The sequence below is a fragment of the Ahaetulla prasina genome, chromosome 2, assembly GCF_028640845.1.
Source record: "Ahaetulla prasina isolate Xishuangbanna chromosome 2, ASM2864084v1, whole genome shotgun sequence".
Taxonomy (NCBI): domain Eukaryota; kingdom Metazoa; phylum Chordata; class Lepidosauria; order Squamata; family Colubridae; genus Ahaetulla; species Ahaetulla prasina.
Window position 1 is genome coordinate 192,539,419 of NC_080540.1, and position 20,827 is coordinate 192,560,245.

The window sequence follows — 20,827 nt, forward strand, 5'->3', positions numbered from 1 at the left end:
GACATGGTCTGAGCAGCTCACAGACATTAAATATCTAGTTCACCCAATTCAGAGAAAATTGCAAAGTATCATTGAGTAAAAAATATTATTCAAATTGCAGTGCTTTTCTCTTTTTTGTCCTTTGGTCATTGCCAACAAAAATAGCCATTTTAAAAAAGAACATTTTGTTTTAACTTGTAGAAAGCAGCTAAAACCTAGCTTGCTGCATTTTTTAACACTTCAGTCATGATTATATTAATTAATACGATTGTCCATATATATGTGCTTATGTGGATCATTTCAAACCCTATGAATTTATACCCTCTGAATATAAAACTGCCTAATTTCTTTCTTCCAAATCTTTTCAGCATATGCGCAAGGGGAAGAGAAGTTATTATCCCAATAACTAATGCCCAAATCAAATGTGAAAACTTTACAAATCACTAAAACAATGCAATCCACTGATATATAAGACTTTTCTTAACTGTACAAAAGTAACCCATGTCCTAGAATCATTATGGGCAGGGAAAGGTTGTCCTTCCAAGATTAAAACAAGGATTAAATGCATGAAAAGGTCTGATGTCTCTCCTTCCTTAGTAAAGAAAGACTTCACATCTTTCTTTTACTAGTTCAATTTTAGTAGGGAAGTCATGTAAATTGCCTGGTCATAGTGTTGTCCAGGAGGGGGTGAGAAAACAGAACAGGAAAAACAAGAAATATTTTTATGAATTATTATGTCATCATCCTTTATAAACGGTGCATAATCTGAACTGTAGCCCCTCCAACTACTTTGAAAGGTGAATTGTAAATATAAATGTGCCAACAGGGGAAATGATTATTTCCCACGTCCTTGGTCATATTAGCTATATCTGTTTAAAACAATTTTATATAATTGCATACAATTTTATATAATTGAAGTATAGAAATCAGCTTAATTTTTGGCCCAGTCTTCTTTGATTTTGGGCCTAGCCTGTAATACTTACTTTTGGAATGTAGATTTAGCACACCATCTTCAAATCAAAGAATAGTTTTCTGCATAAACATATTGAGTAAAAACTATAATTTTATGGTCCAATATATCTAAAGTGGAATGAGCCAGGTATAAAATGCCAACAATCTATTCAATCCAACCCAATTTCATTCCATTCAATCTTTATTTTAAAAGTTAAATTTGACATTGTATTGCTACTGGGTATACTTACTATTAAGTATATCTAGTATTCATTAGAGAATCAAAGAAATTCCCGCTGAGATATTTTGAGGGTTGTTTTTTTTTTTTTTTTTGTATTTCTGCAGATTTTCTAGAGTCTGTTCTGGTTTGATGGCTCTAGAAGTCTGCCTTTAATTTTCCTCATTCACATTTCACTGAGAATTCTACAAGGTTGGTTCAACCTATTTAAACAGTATTAGTTTAATGAAACTAACCCTAAAATATGCTGACATCTCCCTCTTCTTCAAGGACACTTTCTGGCTCCCATCTTTTCAACGTTCACCAACATTCACTATTAGAAGGTGTGATATTTTATGGTTGTCTGCTTACTATGCATCATCCAAGTATTTATTACTGCATCTTGCTACAGTGGTAAAATTTGTCTATATTCTCACAACTATATTTAAAGAGAGGTACACCTACTAGGAAGTTATTCTTGTGACTATTATTTATCCAAATATTTTAAATGTTTTTAATGTTTAACCTTAATTAAACATTAAATTAATAAAAGGATGCAAGAAATGTAGAATCCAAAAAGTGAACAGATGATGGAACCAAAATTCACCGAAGGGAACCCAATATTGATTTTGTGTCCCAGTACATTCAAGACACGTCACATGGATAGCAACTGCAGTTATAGTCAGATTTTGCCTCTTTTATTTCTGCTGCAGATTGTCCTTGAACTGTAGTTTTAGGAAATCTATATCATAAATTTTACAACACTATTTTTTTTTAAAAGGGGACACCACAAATTCCTCCAAATGAAGAAGTCCATGAAAGATTATTTGCATTACATACTAGGCATTGATTAGACTTCTTAACCTGTAGCCTGAACAGGCTCTCAATATTAAACAGTTTTCTCCATTTTGGAGAGATGAAAGAATAAATGGGCTAGTGGAGCTTCTGCAGACTTAAAGCACACATTTCATCTCTTTTCTTCTTCTAAGGTCCTTTTTAAAGAAAAATAACTCTATGAAATTCAGCCACATTCTCCTTAGTTAACTTCACACCATCCTTGATAATGGCCTCACCAGGCCAAACAAAGCAAAGAGAGGAAGCCAAAACAAAGTTCATGCCCCATTTTACAGGGAAGTGCACTACATCTCATATTGCTTTGTGTTTGCTTGTTTTCATCTTACGTGACAAATTCATTCTTACGGAAGGAGATGAATTCCAAAATAATGGCAATGAGGGACAATTCATTTTACTCTTTAATAATTGCTCAGGATCAATTTTTCATTTCATTTAATACCATATACTTGATGGGTTTGTCTCAAATATCAACAACAAAAAGAAGGGTAAATTAAATTGCAGGCTTAACTTGCTTAACATGAATTCCCTTATCTGGTAGTCTTATCTGGAGAGCAATCTAGAAGTCTGGATGAAATCCTTCCCCAACTCTTAAGTGGGCTTTCTCAAACAGCAAAATATAAATATTCACCAAGAAATTCCATTTTTATTTTGACAACTGTATTTTTGATTTAGGTTTTTTTTTAAAAAAATGTCTTAAAAGGAAACATTAACTAAGAACAAAATAGTTGCAAATGTGCTACTTCTGCATTACAGATGTATCAAAAGTAAAGCTCCCATTTCTGGCTCCAGATGGAGCCTTCCATTTTCTTAAGCTATGGCTATTATCCCCACCCCCCAAAAAAAAACCTCTTGCTGACATTAGTAGAACTTCACTGGTGTGGTTAAATGCAGTATTAGCAGACGAGCAAAGGATGACAGAGCGAGAAAAATATGCTTGAAGTTACTTAAAAGTCTGCATTTATATTTAATGCAGAATGCTGTCAAAGCCTTTTTAATTATGCCTGCGCTAGAAACTTAAATGGATTCAAAAAGATGCATTAAAGACAAGCTGTGATCCTTAATTTTCACCGCAGGCTGCCTTATACCACCACCACCCCCAGGTTCCAGCTGAAGACCTAAACAAATCAAGTAATATAAAAATGTAATCTTGAACCAGTTTTTGGACGGAGGCATTTTTAAATATGCAAAGCCCTAAACAAAACCATCTCAAATGGTTAAGTTATCTGCAGGGTATCTTTACTCATTGAAGCCCTCCCTGGAGTTTAATAAAGTTAGATAACTAGCCTTCTATTTATGGTTGGGTGAGGCTATCTTGCTAAGCTATGAAGTCTTTCCTGAAACTCAAAGGCTGCCCTTCCTTTTCTCCCTTTTTTCCCATTTGGAAGGTGGGGGGCAGTTTCTTTGAAGAGAACTACCAATGAAGACTGAGTGATGATGCTGGGAGGAGGCTGAGTTAAGCTGATGTAATATGAAAACTTGCACCCAAATGGGAAAAGAGAATCATGGTAGACAATTTGGATCCCATGTTCTGAATCTTGCTTACAATGAGACTTCTTTGGAATAGCCTAAAATCCCAGTCCAGACAGTGTGTTGAGTCCTGCTTCTTTCTCCTGCCACATATGTAAGACAATCATATTATATGGAAGTGGGTGATTATTTAAAACATAAGTAATCTCTTTAAATAAAGACATTACTCAACACATCCCAAGCTCTTTTTCTGCACCTCTTACAGCCTTGAGTGCATTTGCAGGAAGCTATTAATTTTACCCACCCCAAAACACAACCCTGTTATATTTTTATGGCAGTGTAAAAAGATTGGCCTATTATAGAATGACATCATGGAAATGTTCCTGTGGAGGAATAGGCTGGAAGAATGCTGGGTATGTGTGCCATATTTTAAATATTTTGTAGAAAAAAATTAACTCAATAAACAATGGTAGATCTCAACATCTTTTTTCATGGATGTTCTTAATATTTGTAGGGGCCAATTCCCCCCCTCTTCCAAGAGAGACCATTTTAAAAAGGCACTTTTTATTCACAATCTTATTTTATTCACATCCAATGCAGCCTCATTCTGTTGCAGGTGCATAACATCCCTATTTCTTCTTTCTGCAGGAAAAATGTGGAAGTCATTTCTAGTCATAGGAATTTTTCTTTAAAATGTGATACAGATTCCTAAAGACAAATCTGCTCCCAGACAGAGAACCATCTTTTCTAAAGAATGGGTGACCAAATCCCAGAGTTTATACCTAGTGGCTTGAGTGTTTCACATTAGGACCATTCCAGTATAAGTTACCAATGGGTTCCTGGGAAAATTAAAATTGAAAAAAATTCTGTGCCATTAGGCTGTTTTTAAGGCATGGACAAAGGCTAGGGCACACTTATAATTTATGCATATTAATATTTAGAATGTGAACTAAGTAAATTCAGATATATTTCAGAGTATCCTAGTGGAAAATATAATTGACTATAACCGAGGTATACAGTATTTTAAATGCCATGAACGCTCTTCAAATATTATAAGTTGAATTCTGATTTAATTATATTTAGAAACCCATTGATATCAATGGAATTTAAGTGAATTACATTAAATAATGTATTTTTCAATAGTGCTCTTTTCTATCCCTTTGTTTTGTTTTCCTTTGATAATCTCAGCTGATCTTTTTCTCTTTCAGGGGAGAGATAATTTTGAAATTATACATATATTCATATCCACTTAATAAAAAGCATCCACAAAAGAGACCTAAAACAAGATGGATCAATGACATCAACAAGTATTGTGGGCCCAATTGGCAAAAGAAAGCTCAGGACTGAACTGTATTGGTTGGAAACATGTGGAAGAGGCTTTCATCATGCAGTGGATAGACAGTGGCTAAAATGATGATGATGGAGAGAGAGAAAGATGGAGGGATGGTAGAAAATGGGTTAGTTAATTAATTAATTAGTGAAACTAATTTCACAATTTCATGCTATTAGCTTGAGTGAGGCTAGACTTTTAATTTTCTAAAGAAAATAAAAGCTTTTTAAAGTATTTAGAATAAGATACTATTTTGATAGAACAGAACCTCACGATCATAAATGTTCATCTCAGATAATGATGAGCTGTACATTAAGTTATTCCTCTTTTATTAAATATTCTACTTCATCAAGGGCTCTATAAATAGTTCCTTGAATCCAAAGCGTGTATTGAGTTAATTAATCCTCCACTTTATGTCTTAGATTCTTTTTCTCAGGTTTCTTTCCTAAGGAGGCATACAGGGCATTCCTTCTCCAATTTTTCTCAGAACTACAACCCTCTGAGGTTGGTTGAGCCGTAAACTAGGGACTAGCTCAAGAGGGGAAGGTAGATTTGAAGTTGAGTCTCCTTAGTTCTCAACCAACTTCTTAACCTGTAGTCTTTCAATATTAAGTAAACATTTTAAATTTTTATGTATCAGTGATCTACACAATCTACATATCAAGATTTATTTGCTATCCATTTCAAAAATATTTTCTCCTGAACATGAATTGGCACAAGAAGACTATTTTCCATTGCCGTTATTGTTGGTGGGTAGAAATTCAAAAGGCCTCAAGTTTGTTCTTGGAAATTTCCACAATGGCTGCAAAAACCATGTCTCTGACACTTTGGAGAGCTAATGCTGTCAGCAAGCAGATGAACTGGTCTGATTTGATCCAGGTCAGCTTTCTGTCCAATGATTTCTATCCATGGAAGTGCCTCTGCCAGCACAGCATGACTTCCCTCTGCAGCCCATGACGGAGCCCATGAAATATTGCCTAGAGAGGTGGACAACCTCCAAAGAAGACCAAAGGGGTCTGGGAGGCTACAGGGAGGAGAGCAGATGTTCACTTATACTACATAGGATGTAGCCTGCAATTTCCTATACTGATGGTTAACTCCTGTTTGTTAGAACTACTTCAAAATGTTGCTGCAAGTAATTGAGGAAAACATATAATAAAGGGATCTTCTGAGAGCAAGACAGCCACATTCTTCAGGCATTGTGTGTGTGAAAAGGAAAGTTATTCATATTTGTCACATTCTGATAGTTCACCCTTCTGTGTCATGCTCTTTTTGGATTTATGGGCTACATCCAAAGTCAAAGAAGCACTCTTCCACTTGCATCACACAACTTCTCATTTTCCTCCGCCATCTCCAAAAGTTCTGCATCTTTTGCAAAGTTTCTTTCAACCCTCAAAACAAATTTGGAAGAATGTAGGCATGGATTTTCTGAAATGCTGCCAATAAAACAGTTGTCTTAAATGCAACTGATAAAAGTCACTGCATTTCAAACACCTTTTCAAATAACATAATATTCTTATATGCCCACAATACTTGTGGGCATAAAATTGAAATACAAAATGAATTAAACTTGAAAAAGAATGAAACACAAGAAATAAACTCAAGAGCAATTTATAAGAATTAAGGGAAACAAGGATGTTGCCATATTTCCTAAAATGTGCTGGGAACTTAATAGTGTTAGAAGACAATAGGACTGTGCCACTATTTTGTTGTTTCAAGACCACATATCCAAAGAATGGTACTGTGTGAAAATAAATGACAAATTGAATTTTTAAAATGATTGAATATGCGTAACAACAACAACAACAACAAGCACTTTGGGTGCAACCCCAAAACACCTGTTGGATACCATTGGCATTGACAAATCCCCATCAGATAACATCTACCTATCCCAGGTCCTTGGGAAAGACTCAATAGATGGATAAAATGCCAAATCTAGTCTGACTTGCAACCAACTATAATAACAATAATCTGTTCAAATAAGCTTCTGAAAAAAAACTAAAGCAAATTTTAAGCTGTTTTAAACGGATTTTTCAGTTTTGCATTTCAACCAATACCACATATTCTTTGAGAATCAATGCTATCAAATTAATGCGCGCTAGGCAACTAAAGCACACTGCCCAAGTAAAACTCAATTTAGAAAGTGATGTTCCAAGGCTCTTGGGGCAATTGAAAAGTTTGAAAGCATGATTTCTTCAAGAAGAAGTCATCCAGAGAAAGCTTCTCAAGCCCCCATTGCAAACCAGTAATCAGAGGGGACGCAAGCGCCAATTAAACGCCGTCCTCCTTGATCTGCAGCTAATGAAGGACTTGGTTGATCTGCTGGACCACTGGAGAATGGCCCCAGGTTCCTCCTCTAGCTGCCTGGTGAGCAGGGAATCCAGGTCCCGGTCCACCGAAGTGGCTTGCCAGCAGGCTCCGTTTGGAATGCTTCCTTGTTCCCCTTCCCCATGGGAGCAATAAACAAACAGAAAAATAGGCTCTGAGTTCTTTTCGGCAACTGCCGGGGCCACCTGCTACTCCCCAAGCAGCCTCTAGCCCGGGATCATGGGGAAGAGTCAGAGGCCAGGCTGAATGGTCATCAGCTTTATAAATATCCCTTCCACAGCTGCTGAAGCGGAGGTGTCAGGCTGACAAGCAAGAGAGAGAAATGTGGGCACATCTTGTAATATTACGGAGACTGCTTAGATCGCTGTCTAGGATTACACGCATGCATGCACACTATATTTTACAACTTTCCTCTCGGGCTGTGAAAGCTTTTCAGATGTTTGAGGACAATTTGTCATAGGCAGCCATTATGCATTCATCAGGGGTTAACAAAACTGGCTGTTTATAAAGATTAAACCGCAGGCCACAAAAAAAAAAAAGAAAGAAAGAAAGAAAGAAAGAAAAGAAAAGAAAAGAAAACAAGGGCGGCATGGTCAAACTACTGAGCCAGCTCACCGTTCCAATTATTTAATGGTTAAAATTGCCCCCCTCCTGACCGAGTAATGGAACAACCAAGCTCAGCTAAAAAGCATTCTGTCCTCACAGCAGTTATTGCATTTGGCTCGAGTGGAGAAAGTGGCTGACCACTCCATCCATTCCCAAGAACCTACAGAGAAAAAAAATTCTTCTCTTTCAACAAATCATAAAAGGCAAAGTTCTGGAGCTTGGATGAGCCCAAGCCATCTTCCAAAGAGCCCTATTGTGGCTCTGCCTGAAATGCTAACTCCACTGGAAGAATAGATTTTGCCTGTAAGATTTTGTTTCTGTTTTTTTCTTATTGTCTCAACAGAAACATCAACTATTGTGGATGGGAAATCCTGAAATAAATACTAGAAGGGCATCCTAAAACAAGCCAAAGATAGAATCCACAATAACTGTGTAAAAAGTGTGGTCATCAGTATTAAGCAGGATAATAGAATCAAGTTAGTTCAATTTTGGTTAAAAAAAATACATTAAAATGTTATCTTTCCACTTTCCATATGTGGAGACATCCCAAAATATCACTATTCATCAAGATGCACAGATGTTCTTAGCAATTAGACAGTCTTTTCCTATTAATAATTTTTTTGCGTTAAAGTTCCAGATAAAACCTAGAATATTTTTATCAGAAAATAAGAAATTTGCTTAGATCGCTTTTGAGTGATGATAAAAAAAATGGACACTATTTGTCAGAGTGTGCTCCTTAGTATTATTAATTGAAAATATATTGGATTCTATTCGTTATCTATACTGAATCTGTTTCCTGTCAAATTAGGATATATTAAATGGCGTGATAAACGTTTTGCTGCCTTAATTGCAGAGGAAGTGTAATTAAGAAAATAATTTTTTAAAAAGAACATACTCAAATGCAGCTGCAATCTAACAAAAATATAGAGATATTTTTGCTGCAATTTCTGAGGGAGTGTGATAAATTTCCTAAACTATCTGTATGTATGCATGTATGTGTGTATACACACAGGCATACGTGCATACATGCAGATGGATTAGGAAATTTATCACAGTCCCTCAGAAACTTCAGCAAAATTATCTCTATATTTTTGTTACCCTTAGAATGCAGCTGCATTTGAGTATGTTCTTTCCTTTTAATTATTTTCTTAATTACACTTCCTCCGCAATTAAGGCAGCAAAACGCTTTCATCACGCGGTTTAATTAATAAATACAATTCTAATGTGAAGTAAATCGAGATAAGGTAAAGTAAGGAGGAGCGAATAAAGAAGGCCTCTGTATGGCTCCACAGTCGAATCTTTCTTCCATTCGGCTGCGGCGCTCTAAGAACTAAATCCAAAGAGCTCTTTATGCCGGGTTGAATCTTGTTTCAGAGGAGGGGAAAGCGGAGGGGAAAAGTGGGAGCCCCGCGGAGGGACCCTCTCCAGAGGAATCGGTCCTTCTTTCTTCTCTACGGGTGTCTGTTGGAAGAACGGCTCGCAAAGATTCGTCGCTTGAGACCGGGCCCAGATATACTGGAGTCTCGGGGTGCAGAATTCTCAGCTTAGCTTGGGGACGCATGTAAAGCAAGGGCTGGGGGGGGGCACACACTTTATGGAACCCTGCAACGTGTCTCAGCACCTTAGAAAAGATCAAAGGGCGCCCTCCCCCCGATTTAAAGGCTCTGGCTGTGCGGCTAAGAGTAACGAAGGCAGGCTTTGCAGCACTCCTGCCACGGCTGGGAGATGTGTTGAAACGCGATAAATCAGGAGAGCGGAGGTGTCGGATGTCCCCAGAACAGGGAGCCGTTTTCTTGCGAGGAGACCTCTACGAGAGCGCTGCTCTCCAAGTTTTTCCTACTCCAGTCCCTAGCATCGCAGCCGATGCTCTAGTCTGAGCGGAAGGAAATGGCCCGATTTAAAAATGATAATAAAATCAAAATTTCAGTATGCGCCTATTGTAGAGGGGGCGGGGGGGGAAAGGCTCCCGTAAACCCTAGGAATTCCGTTGCGCAATGGGAGGGGTGCGATTCACGGCTACTCTAAGAGGGGCAGCGGTGACATTTCTTCCCTTGTATTCAGAAAATGTATTTAGAAATGTTATGGGCTGTGGCCGCCAATCTTACATAAGTAACTCTCTAGACGACCAACAGTAGTCAATGATAATAATAAGTCTAAGCATCCGGACGTCTTTGCGATCAACCATAATAATAATTATCTTTTTTAAAAATGTTGATCAGGCAACTGCCAGCTCTGTACGTCGAAACGTTCCCGCCTGAAGCAAAAATCACGGCCTATGTTCGGCGCTCGAGGCCGGCCAGCGCTTCTGACTAGAGCGAGCCCTCCTGGGCAGGAGCAGCCGCCCTGCAAAACTGAAGGCTCCTCGCTTTTGGAAGAGCTTCGGGCGCTTCCGTTCCACTTAACGCAGCCGCCGGCCCAGTCAACTTCTCCAGGGAGATGAAGAGCACCAGAACCCGGGAAAAGCTGTCTTTTGTCCAGCCGGCCTGATTCCGAAAGTGCGATGGATCTGAAAAGAAACCAGAATAACCAGCCAAGGGATCTTCGGGGAAAGAGGTTTGTACGCCCCCAGGTCGAAAAGGAGGTCCTTCTGGAGTGGGGGGCAGTACGAAGTTATTGAGGGCCAACTCATCACCCTGGCGGGTTTTGCTTCAAATATACTATTCAGTTGGAATCCGACTACGGAGTTAGAAATCCTCTTATATGCGAAGAGTTTTGGACATGTAGACCGCGAAGAAAAGGCCTGGAGGAGGCCGGGTGCAGGGAAACCCACAGAACAGGCAACTATAAGAGGCCGTCAGGCATTAGGAATGAAGGTCTAATATAGAATAGCAGTCCCTGGCTGGAACACAAGAGGAATCGGTTGCATCAAGAGGAAAGGAAAGGAAAGGAAAGGAAAGGAAAGGAAAGGAAAGGAAAGGAAAGGAAAGGAAAGGAAAGGAAAGGAAAGGAAAGGAAAGGAAAGGAACGAAGTTCTACTTCCTACCTTTATATGGGTTCAGTAAATTTCTATTCATTCCCGGAACATTCATAGAATCCCAGATCATTCATGAATGTTCAGTGACGTTCTATTTATTCTATACTATTCTAAAGTAATCATTGGCCAAAAAAAAAATCTAGATTACTTTTTCTCTCTCTAGGGAAGGCGGGCTTTTCCACTTCAGATTGAAGTGAGACTCTAGGAACCCGGCGGCTAACTCTGTCTAGTAGACCTGCTGGCGCAGAGCAAGGGACTTTAGTCCCGTCGACCAGGGAAAGAGTCGCGGATTGGGCTTCTGCGCCAGCCATGAAGAACCTTTTTTCTTTTGGAGGGAAAACGGAGAATTCTGGAAACTCCGGATGGTCTCAGAAAATACCTCGTCCCAATAGCCTGTTGGTGGAAGGCCACTCTCTGGAGACTCGGACGCACGACTGGCCCTCGGGCTTCGCTCACCTGCCAGATGCTGCAGAGTCAGGAAGGAAGGCCGTAGTGAGGACTAGAACCTTGCTATTGCCCGTACTAGTCCTAGTTATTCCCGTAGAGGAACCAAGATCAACCCGCCAGTCACCATCCTCCGGCAGCCTTCAAAGCACTCAATCTCTGGAGGAATAAATCACAAACACGCGCGCGCGCGCGCGCGCACTCACACACCTCGCCAGGCCTGGCTGCTAGACTTTAGAACCCAATTCACTCAACTGGAGTTCCGCTGGTAGAAGTTTTGGACACCGGGCCATCGGGGATTGCTTTAAAGAAAGAACGGCGAAGCAGGCAGACCGCAGCGACAGAATCAATTGCTCAAGAGCAGCGCACTGTCAGGAGGGATAGAAGAGGACAGACCGGGCCGCTCCCTCCGAAGCCCAAAGGCGACCAAGCTGACGGAACGGCTCTCAGGCCGAACTTCTGAGGCGGTTTTGCTTATTAGCCCCCCTCCTCCCTCCCTCCCTCCCCCCAGCATGAAGCTGGAGAAGAGTGTGTAAATTAGCTGCCAGACCTTCGGCTCCAATTTAATTTCTAAGAAGTTTCCTATTTTTTAGAATGTGTGAATTTGTATGTGTGTGTCTTAAACCCGTCCTCATGAAAATTAGAGATGCTGGAAAACCTCTTAACCTGCTTAAAACTGAAACTGAAACACTTAAGCAGATGCTTAGCTAACAAACTTTTCAAAGCAGACGGTTCTTTTATCCTTTGAACGCCTTTTATAGAAAGAACGGCTTGAAGACCGCAATGAAGAAAACGACCATCCATCCTCTCTGCACTCCCATATCAGTGAATCCTAAGAAAATTGCTTCCGGGAGGGATCTGTGCATTTTCGTTTCGATAAGAATCTCGAGATCGTCAATAAGTTACGTTGATGAAGGGGAGAAAGGGGAGAGTTCGGCCTTGGCAAAGTCCCGCCACCCGTTGCCAGCCTTGAGGTGTTCGATCCTGCTGGACGCCGCTTTGGCGACCCAACGGTGGCCTCAAAAATGGCCTCGAGGTTTGACTGCCACTCTTGGGCGCCTCCTCCACTCTTGCAATTCAGCGAACCCTGGCAGACTTGGACAACTGCTGGGCAACCGCCGTGTCCCCGGTTGAACCTTACAAAAGCTGTAAACGCACGCCTTGTGGGGCGCTCTCCCCAGAGATAATTCCCTCGAGCATTTCTCCGCGCCTTTTCTTTGCCCTTCCTGCCTTCCCAGGCACACAGTACTGGTGGAAGTGGCAGGCGGCCTTCCCCGAGGTGGGCCCCTTTTAATTCCAGGTGAGGTTTGCCTCGGTGCTCGGCTATTCATAGCTAGGAGCCGAGCTATTCCTGTCCAGCGGGCGGGCAGGGGCTGCTGTTGGACGCGCCCGGAAGGAGCCAAGGAAAGAGAAAGGCGCCTCTTTAGAAAACCCTCGGGTACCTTCGCTTGTGCGAGGGGGCCAAGCAGTATTCGCACAAGCCCCCCCCCATCGATCCGAACTCCATTGATGTGAAAGTGTCCCGTAACTGGCGGGGAGGGGTGGGGAGTGAGGGACTCGGAGGTCTGGAAAAGGCCGCTGCTGCCTGGACCACTTTCGCGGCTGAAGCTCCACTTCAATAGCTAGTCCTCCCCCTCCCCCGGCTTGCCCGACCGCCCGCCCAAGCACACCGCAGCTGTCAGTGGAAGGGCAACCTCCCGGGTAGCCGGCCTTTAAGCTCTCCCAGATCCGGTTTCTCCTAGGGCAACCGCGGCCCTAAGGGCCGGCCGGCCGCCGCCTCCCGTCCCGCCTTGCGCCAAGCTCACCGGGGTTCAGGTCCAGGCACTGGGCAGGGTCGTCGGCGTCTGGCAGCTGCCCGTCGGGGCTGAGGTTCTCCATGGACAAATCCAGGCCTTTGCCGTCCCAGTCGCGGAGCTTCCTCTTCTTGTGCGAGCCGATCAGGGCCTCCACCGAGAAGGCATGCGCTCGCGAGCTGAGGGCCACAGCCGAGCGCCTCCTTTCGCTCATCTTAGCCGCCCGGCGGGGGTACCGAAGCCAGACGGCCGCCGCGCCACCGGCCGCCGAGCTGGCAGAGGACGGGTCGGGGCCGGCGGGCCGGGCCGAGACGCAAGCAGGGAGGAGAGGCCGTTCCGACGTGAGAGTCCGGCCTGGGCGCTACATGGGTCCCGAGTGGTTGGCTGGCCGAAAGGCACCGCTCAGAGTCACGCTCTCGGGCTGCGCTTCATCTCTCTTCCCCCCCTCCCTCCGATTCTTCCCTCTCTCCCTCTGATTGATCCAAACTCCTGGGGAAGCTTCCCCCTCTTTCCTCCCTCGCCTGGTCCCGGCTGCGAGCGCCCGTCAAGAGCCGCTGCCCAATGGGAAGGTGGCGAATCCGGAGACCGCGGTCGCGGGAGCCAATGAGGAAGGGGCGGGCCAAGCGCCCGGGCTTCCCGGCCGGCCGCGGCCTTAACTCTTGCAGAGCGGGGAGCCGGGCGCCCCCTCCCCTCTAAAAAAAGCGGCCAGCGGGCGCCCAGCCTCCACTCAGGCCCAGATGCCTCCTGGCAGCTCGCATAAACCCCCTCCCAAATATGCGAGGCTGCGGGGAGTGAACTCTGCAGCATCTGTGATCGTAAGCAGAAAAGATTAACAATGTTACACTATCCTTCTGCTCCCCTCCCCACCCCCCAGTTTATAGATCGGTCACACATATAAAGAAGAACACCGTCTTCTCCAAGAAAATTCTTGGAGGAAAAAAAGGACCTTTTCTAAAGTCTCACTGATAAGTGGGAGTTGCCACAATCAGTGCCCTATAACTTAAATCCGTAAATCGAGTTTTATGTGTATACATACTGCACTCCTTTGGTAAAAAGAGCAATTTTGTTAAAATCCAGGCAAACTTCGATTTAGCAGTTCGGAGGATGGAATCTGAAAAGAAGCATGAAGCATATTTACCCTTCGGAAACACTATAAACATTTGACCACTCCAATATATTTCCCAGCTATATGCCTTGTGCGATCACGGAGATACATTTCAAAAACCATATAAACATATATGTATAATATTGCATGTCCCTATAGCGGCTTTAACAGGACCATGTCTCGGATTGTACCATGGTAGGACTTCCCTTATTTTATATAACGCAGTATAGAAAATGCGGCAAATGCTTCACGCCCGTAGTCCTATCGATCGAGCGACATCTATAAAAGCGATTTATAATGGCCAGAAAACACAGATTAACGGTGGAACAAACTAGCAACTTGGACATGTTACCTATTATAGTGGGAGATCGAGACGCACAGCTGGGGCTGCCATTTAGCTCCGCTGCAGTCTTTCCGGCGGCTCTGCTTTAGACCCTGCTCGCTAAAAAATAAGGGTTTAAGTCTGAAATCCTAAAATTAAGGTCCAACTAAGCAAATTATTTATCTGTCAAGCTGTGCAGGACTGACTGGGTGAATTCATCACGGCTTGGCTTCTGTCTTGTAGTTGAAGGGCAATGCCTTTTGTCCAGATTCCCCCTAAGGCAAAAGGGCTTCCAGTTGTGATTTTCAGTGTACGTTGCGACTATAGAAGGCTGTTCCGGAACAGGGTATAATTTCTAATCCTGATTATCTTTACTTTGGCGTTTTATTCATATACCCTGTGCATTCGTTGACTCCCAGAAATAAACAAACAAGGAAGCAACAAAAGCAGGCAGTTAGTTTTTGCACAGAAGGTGAACGAGCAGATGAAGCAAACCTAAAACGGAATGGCCCGCAAGCCGCAAAGTGAAGCGGATTTACCGTATCCAGCGCCGACACGGCAAAATGTAAGCGGCGCGACCAAGCGGACGCTGGCGACGTGCTCCGCCGCGAGGAAAAGCGGCTCAAGGGCCTGAGTGCAGGAGGAAAGAAGCCCCTTTCGCTTCCTCTTCTGCGAACCTCCAAAGGCACCGGACAACGCGCGTCGCCCTTTCGCTACAGGATCTACACACACAAATAACACACATCAAATGCGTGGATCCGTTCAAACAGGCAAAAGCCGAGTCGAAGACCAGGTCAGTAACCCGGCCGGCAGGACATCGGCCGGTTCTGGAGCGGTGCGCCGTATTGAACAAACCAATTCCTCCACGTTTTCTCCTGTTTTGCCTCGCTGATTTTGCCTCTGCTGTGTTTCCCAGCAAGACTTTTCCCTCTTCCTACCTTGGCGATGCCTTCAAGTGGCTTCCACCCCCTTGGCTCAGCCAAAACGGTACGTGTTTTGTTCTCGTGAGGAAAAGAAACGGACTCCCCCAAAAAATACCGATTTTTTCCAAAGATTTTACTTCCCATTTTGTTTCATTTTAAAAGCCCGTTTAAGCCCAATTCTCCCATCCAGGCTCTCTTTCCTTTAAAATAGTTCGATATTGTCCTCCTTTATTAAAATAGAATATTAATTTCAGGACAATGTTAAATGCTGCCATCAAGGAACAAAAACAGCAAGCACGCTTTGAATTTTTGGGGGTTTTTTGGGTTGGATCTTGGTTTAACGTTTTGAACACTTTAGGAGTAAATCCTATGGAGTTCAATGAAGCTTGGTTTTAATAATGAATATATTCACCAAGGAAATTTATCACACCCCTCCCATGCATGAAAGCTATTAACCAATGGAGTGGCTTCCGTGGAATGTCCAATGAAGCTACAGGAGGTAGGTATGGCGGTGATAGCGAAGGAGGGCTGAAGGGACTGATGCTCCGGCCTGCAATTCTCTTTGCACTGCATCCTGTTACCTTAAGGTGAAGACATAAGGTCTATGTACCTTGCAAAACTGCTTCCAAGGAGATGATACGCACCTGGCCACCCTCCTTTAGAAGAAAGTAGGAAGAGGTGAAATTTTCAGAGAGACAGAGCGCTCTTGTTTGGCACTCAAAGGGAATAAAGCATCCCCAATCAAATTCTCCAGGAGAACTCCAGGGAACATTCCTCTCCCTATTCTCCCTTTCATTTAAGTGCCTTGGGCTTGGTTGAGTTTCATTTGTTTGCGGTTTCATTTAAAATACATGGAAGTTCCTCTCCCCCCCCCCTCTACTATTTACCCACCCCTCCTCCTGCTTCAAGGCAAAAGGATACCTCACCCCTTCATCGGAGGGGTGAAGGAAATGGTTGACCCCTCCGGTAACTAATGAAAGTTGTGCAATTTAGCCAGGTTTATCCTTCAGAGAAAGGACGCTGTGGCTCAGGGGCTAGAAAGTTGAGCTTGTCGATCTAGTGCCACACAGCTTGTCGATCTAGCTTGTCGATCTAGTGCCACACAACAGCAACAGGGTTCGAATCCCTGGTGCTGCTGTGTGGCAGTTCAACGGTTCGAATCCCTAGTGCTGCCATGTAACAGGGTGAGCTCCCGTTACTTGTCCCAGCTTCTGCCAACCTAGCAGTTTCGAAAGCACGTAAAAATGCAAGTAGAAAAAATAGGGACCCCATTTGGTGGGAAGGTGTTCCGTGCGCCTTAGGCGTTGAGTCATGCCGGCCACATGACCACGGAGACGTCTTTGGACAGCGCTGGCTCTTCGGCTTTCACCGCCCCCTAGAGTCGGCAACGACTAGCACGTATGTGCGAGGGGAACCTTTATCTTTACCCTTATCCTTCAGAGAATGTGCCAGGGCTGCTGACACCCAGGATCAGAGGGCAACCAGCCACAGCATTTGCCCGGACCTTCTCTCAAGCCTCACTGTGGCTAATTTCCCACCTGAAGCTCCGCTTAATGGTGTATGTTATGGTATGTTATGATGTATGTTTCTGTTTGTATTTTATCTGCCTGTTCACCGCCCTGAGTCCTTCGGGAGAAGGGCGGTATACAAATTAAAACATTATTATTATTATTATTATTATTATTATTATTATTATTATTATTATTATTATTATTATTATTATTATTATTATTATTATTATTATTATTATTATTATTTACTATAAAGCCAGGCAATGTGAATACTGTAAGGACCTCCATTCACTCTGCAGGTGTCCTGTTAGAGTTTGTCCCCAGATTGGGACAGGGCACTAAGCCCAGCTCCAATAGATGGCAGCCTGTAGTCAGGCTGGATTAAATGTAATTTCTCCTCCCACGGTTGCAAAGTTTCGCAACCACACAGGTGTGACCCTTTGCAAACAGAAGGAACCTTTTTGACCCTGATCTGTCATTGATGCCTGCCACTCAAGTATTTCTTCGTCCTAGCTCAGCAACTTCTACACACGCTTCTGTGTTTCTGTCCAGTGCAGCTCTGAGAGACTGAGATCCCAGACCTTTTCTTGAATTCCTCAAGGAGTGACTGATGGCCCATATCAGCATTTTGGCCTTTCCAGCCCCTGCTTTGCCCTGGCCCAGGAGCTGTGCTTTCCATAATGGGTTGGTATGTGGATTGTGGATCTCCTAGAGCAGGGGTCCCCAACCTTGGCAACTTTAAACCTGGCGGACTTCAACTCCCAGAATTCCCAGCTAGCAAAGCTGGGAAAGTTGGAGACCCCCGTCCTAGAGGACAGGAAAGATCCGCTCCTAGAGCCCTGGAGACTTCAGGCAGCTATTTGACCATGTTCAGCCTTTGGGGTTAGCTGATGTCTGGTGTACCATTGCCTTTCTATTAAATGGCCATTAAAGAGGTTGGAAGAGCCAAGCCCAGCATTAGTTCAAGAGAGATTAATTTCTATCTCTGGGGAATGGCAGGTATGTCAGTTTCCCCCGGCTGGCTGGTGAAAGGGGGCATTCATGAAAACTGTAAAAGGCAGGCATAGCTTTAGAAAACACCACCCACTGACCCCCCCCCCCTCAAAACAGGTATTATTGGCTAGCTAGCATGGGGCTGTTCTCCTCCCAGCACCTGAGTGAGTAATGTTGGTCTCTGGCAGACTCCACACACTCTCGCTGTTCAAATAGGTTGCTGGGTGGGGTCTGGGGAGATGCCTGGAAGCAATGGGGAAAAGGCTTAGCAGGACTTCCAAAGGGCTGTTCAGAATATAAAGTGGAGATGGTGGAAGCTCCTTTTGCTTGAGCATGTGGATCCCAGATCCCTCTAAGGCAGGGGTCTCCAACCTTGGCAACTTTAAGCCTGGCGGACTTCAACTCCCAGAATCCCCCAGCCAGCAAAGCTGGCTGGGGAATTCTGGAAGTTGAAGTCCTCCAGGCTTAAAGTTGCCAAGGTTGGAGACCCCTGCTCTAAGGTTCCTGAGTCTAAAAACCTGGTCTGAAGGAGCGATGGCCTCCTTCCCCAGAAACACCTTTTGGTTACCTAAAGTTTGGTGTGCCATTAGGACAGAAGCTTTTTTGCAGCTTGCAGTAACAACTGCAAAATGGAGCTATTCAGTCTACCAGGCTCCCCACCCACCCCACACCTCCCCACCCCACACACAGCTTGTACAGCCCCAGTTTCTTCCCAGAAGATTCACACAAGAGAATTTCTTGGAGCCTTTTTTCTGATTTCTTTGGACAAGATGGGATTTGGATTTGGAGTTTCTCTTGCTCTTTTGCCCCAAATTAAACCTTGTAGTTTTAATCCAACCCCACGCCACTCTCCTTAAAACTGCCAGATGTTTGCAATAACATGTGAGCTTTTGCCTCTAGGGACATGATAGAAAATGTAATGGCCTTTCCCTTATTATTCTTTTAGCTAATTATTCATAAATATGTGGTTTTTCTTCTCGCAAAAGGAAAAAAAATCAATTGTATACAAATCCAGTCACCAGAGTTCTCTAATTTTTATCAATCTCATGCTCTGATTCAGCATGAAGCCTGCATTAAGCAAAGTCTGCATTTTACCTCTGAGGCAACCCAAATCTCCAAAACGGGAAGCTGAGAAAATACTTGAAGATGGTTTTCCTCAAGGGCTCCATATTTTTGTTTCTGCAAATTCAGAGGAGAACCTTCCAACAATTATCCAAAACGTGATTATGCTGGAATTGATAAAAGGACATGGATATCTGTAGGAGACGAGGATTCAGGGACCCAGTCACTCAGACAACCTTCATTAATGCAGCCTCTGTCAACCAAAGGTTACATTTTCTATGGAGCCAAAACGATCTTCAGTTTCATCTCAGGAAATTGTGTTCAATGCAATCCTGGCTGCTTTGCTTCAGCAGCTCTGCATTTTTCCTTGGAAACTGGCCACCTAGTCTCAAAAACTGGCCAATTAGCTACAAGTTATGACTCAACCCAGGCGCTTTCACTTAGCGGGTTATGTTCTCTGGTGAAAGATGCTTCCAGTGCTTGACCCTAACTTTTTAAACTTTTTAATCAATATGGGAGGAAACTTAGATCGTTCTTGTCTCCCACCGGAGAACAAGACCTCTGGAGCTCGCATTCCTTTCCAGATCTGTCTCGGTGAAATGTCACAAGGCCACATCATTCCACTTTCAGCAACTTCCCCTGCAGGTACCGTGTATTGCTCAGAGTAGGGCAGAAGCACAAGTAGCCTAACTGAACATACACTCGCGCTCTCTCTCTCTCTCTCCTACCCCCAGTTCAGTTTCTTCTCTGGGACTCTCTTTATCGTCACCAGCGAATCTTAGTAGCAGTGCAACCCACATAAAAGGTGTTTCTGAACGGAGGCCGGCAAATCCCTTTAGGCTTGAAACTTAGATTACCGCAACTCCCCGCGTTTCGAGAGCAGGGCGGAAGGTCACTGGCCTTTCAGTTCTTCTTGTACCGACTAGCTAGCCCACCATCCCTAGAAGCGATAAGCACTTCTTGCCATAAATGAAGGTTCCGGTTCTGTACGAGTCAGTGCGACTTCGCTCCAGTCCCGGCAACTGCTTCCTCCAAGTTTGGTCCGGCTTCTGCATCGCTCATTCGGCAGACGCGCGGCTTCTCTGCAGCTCTCCCTTCTCGCCGCCGAGCAAGAAAAAGCGCCGAGCGTCTCTATCAGTTTAACTCCGGTGCTCACCGCCCCTGTGCTAGCTGACGCCACTCACCACGGGGGGAGAGGCCGAAATCAATTTCATCTGCAGCGCTTCCCCCTCCTCTCCGGGTCAAGACCTCTGTTCCTCGGGTGGCAGAGAGAACCAGGGTCGGCCACGCTTTAATTCAGACGCCCGACAAGAGGAGCAAAGGTGGGAAACGAGAGGCCGGGCCAGAACCCGGGAAGACACGGTGTTTGCGCTTCCTCGAGTGCTTTTTACTGGCAAGAAGCTGGGGAAGAAACCGTGGAGGCGCGATGGCAGAGGCGGGAGACACCGAGGAAAAAATTCAACTTTGCAGCAGGACTCGGAAGATCTTCGGACCTGCTAAAGTTTGGTGCCCTTCGAGGTTCCTGAGCGGCGTCGGGAAAAGAAAAGGCGGTCTCTTAAAGCTGAAGGGAGGGAAGTGGGTCAGACTTCCCAGCCCAGAGTTTTAGGCCGGAAATTTTCCCGGCACAACGCAGATCAGAACACCCGCCTCGAACCTTCCTTCTTCACGCTTGGGAACAAGCTTACTTAGAGTACCAGAAAGGTCCGACATAAATCTACAGCCGCTGTGAGGATTTCGCTGTTTTTCGAAGACAAACGCCGTGCTTGAGTATATTTAAGGCAACTCCGGGCGGAGAAAAAAATACCTTTTAGATTTAGCCGAATTGCGCCCTGTATTGACGTGCGCTCGCTCTCGCTCTCTCCCTCCCTCCCTCCCTCTCCCTCTTCTCTGTCTCTCTCTCTCAGGGCTCTGCTGCCCTCGTGCGGCAGGCCGGTGTTTTGACTTCCGAAGCGGCGTGGACCGTCATC

At 44.2% G+C, this 20,827-nt stretch overlaps 1 protein-coding gene across 1 annotated transcript in view; it reads right to left on the minus strand.

The window, feature by feature from the left end:
- The window catches only part of TBX15 (T-box transcription factor 15), a 90,388-nt gene extending 76,907 nt beyond the window's left edge, over positions 1 to 13,481 (minus strand). The window contains exon 1 of the mRNA XM_058170818.1: positions 12,957 to 13,481. Coding sequence (XP_058026801.1) covers positions 12,957 to 13,158 — 202 coding nt within the window. The 5' untranslated portion in view covers positions 13,159 to 13,481. The remainder of the gene's footprint in view (positions 1 to 12,956) is intronic.
- Positions 13,482 to 20,827: the final 7,346 nt, after the last annotated feature.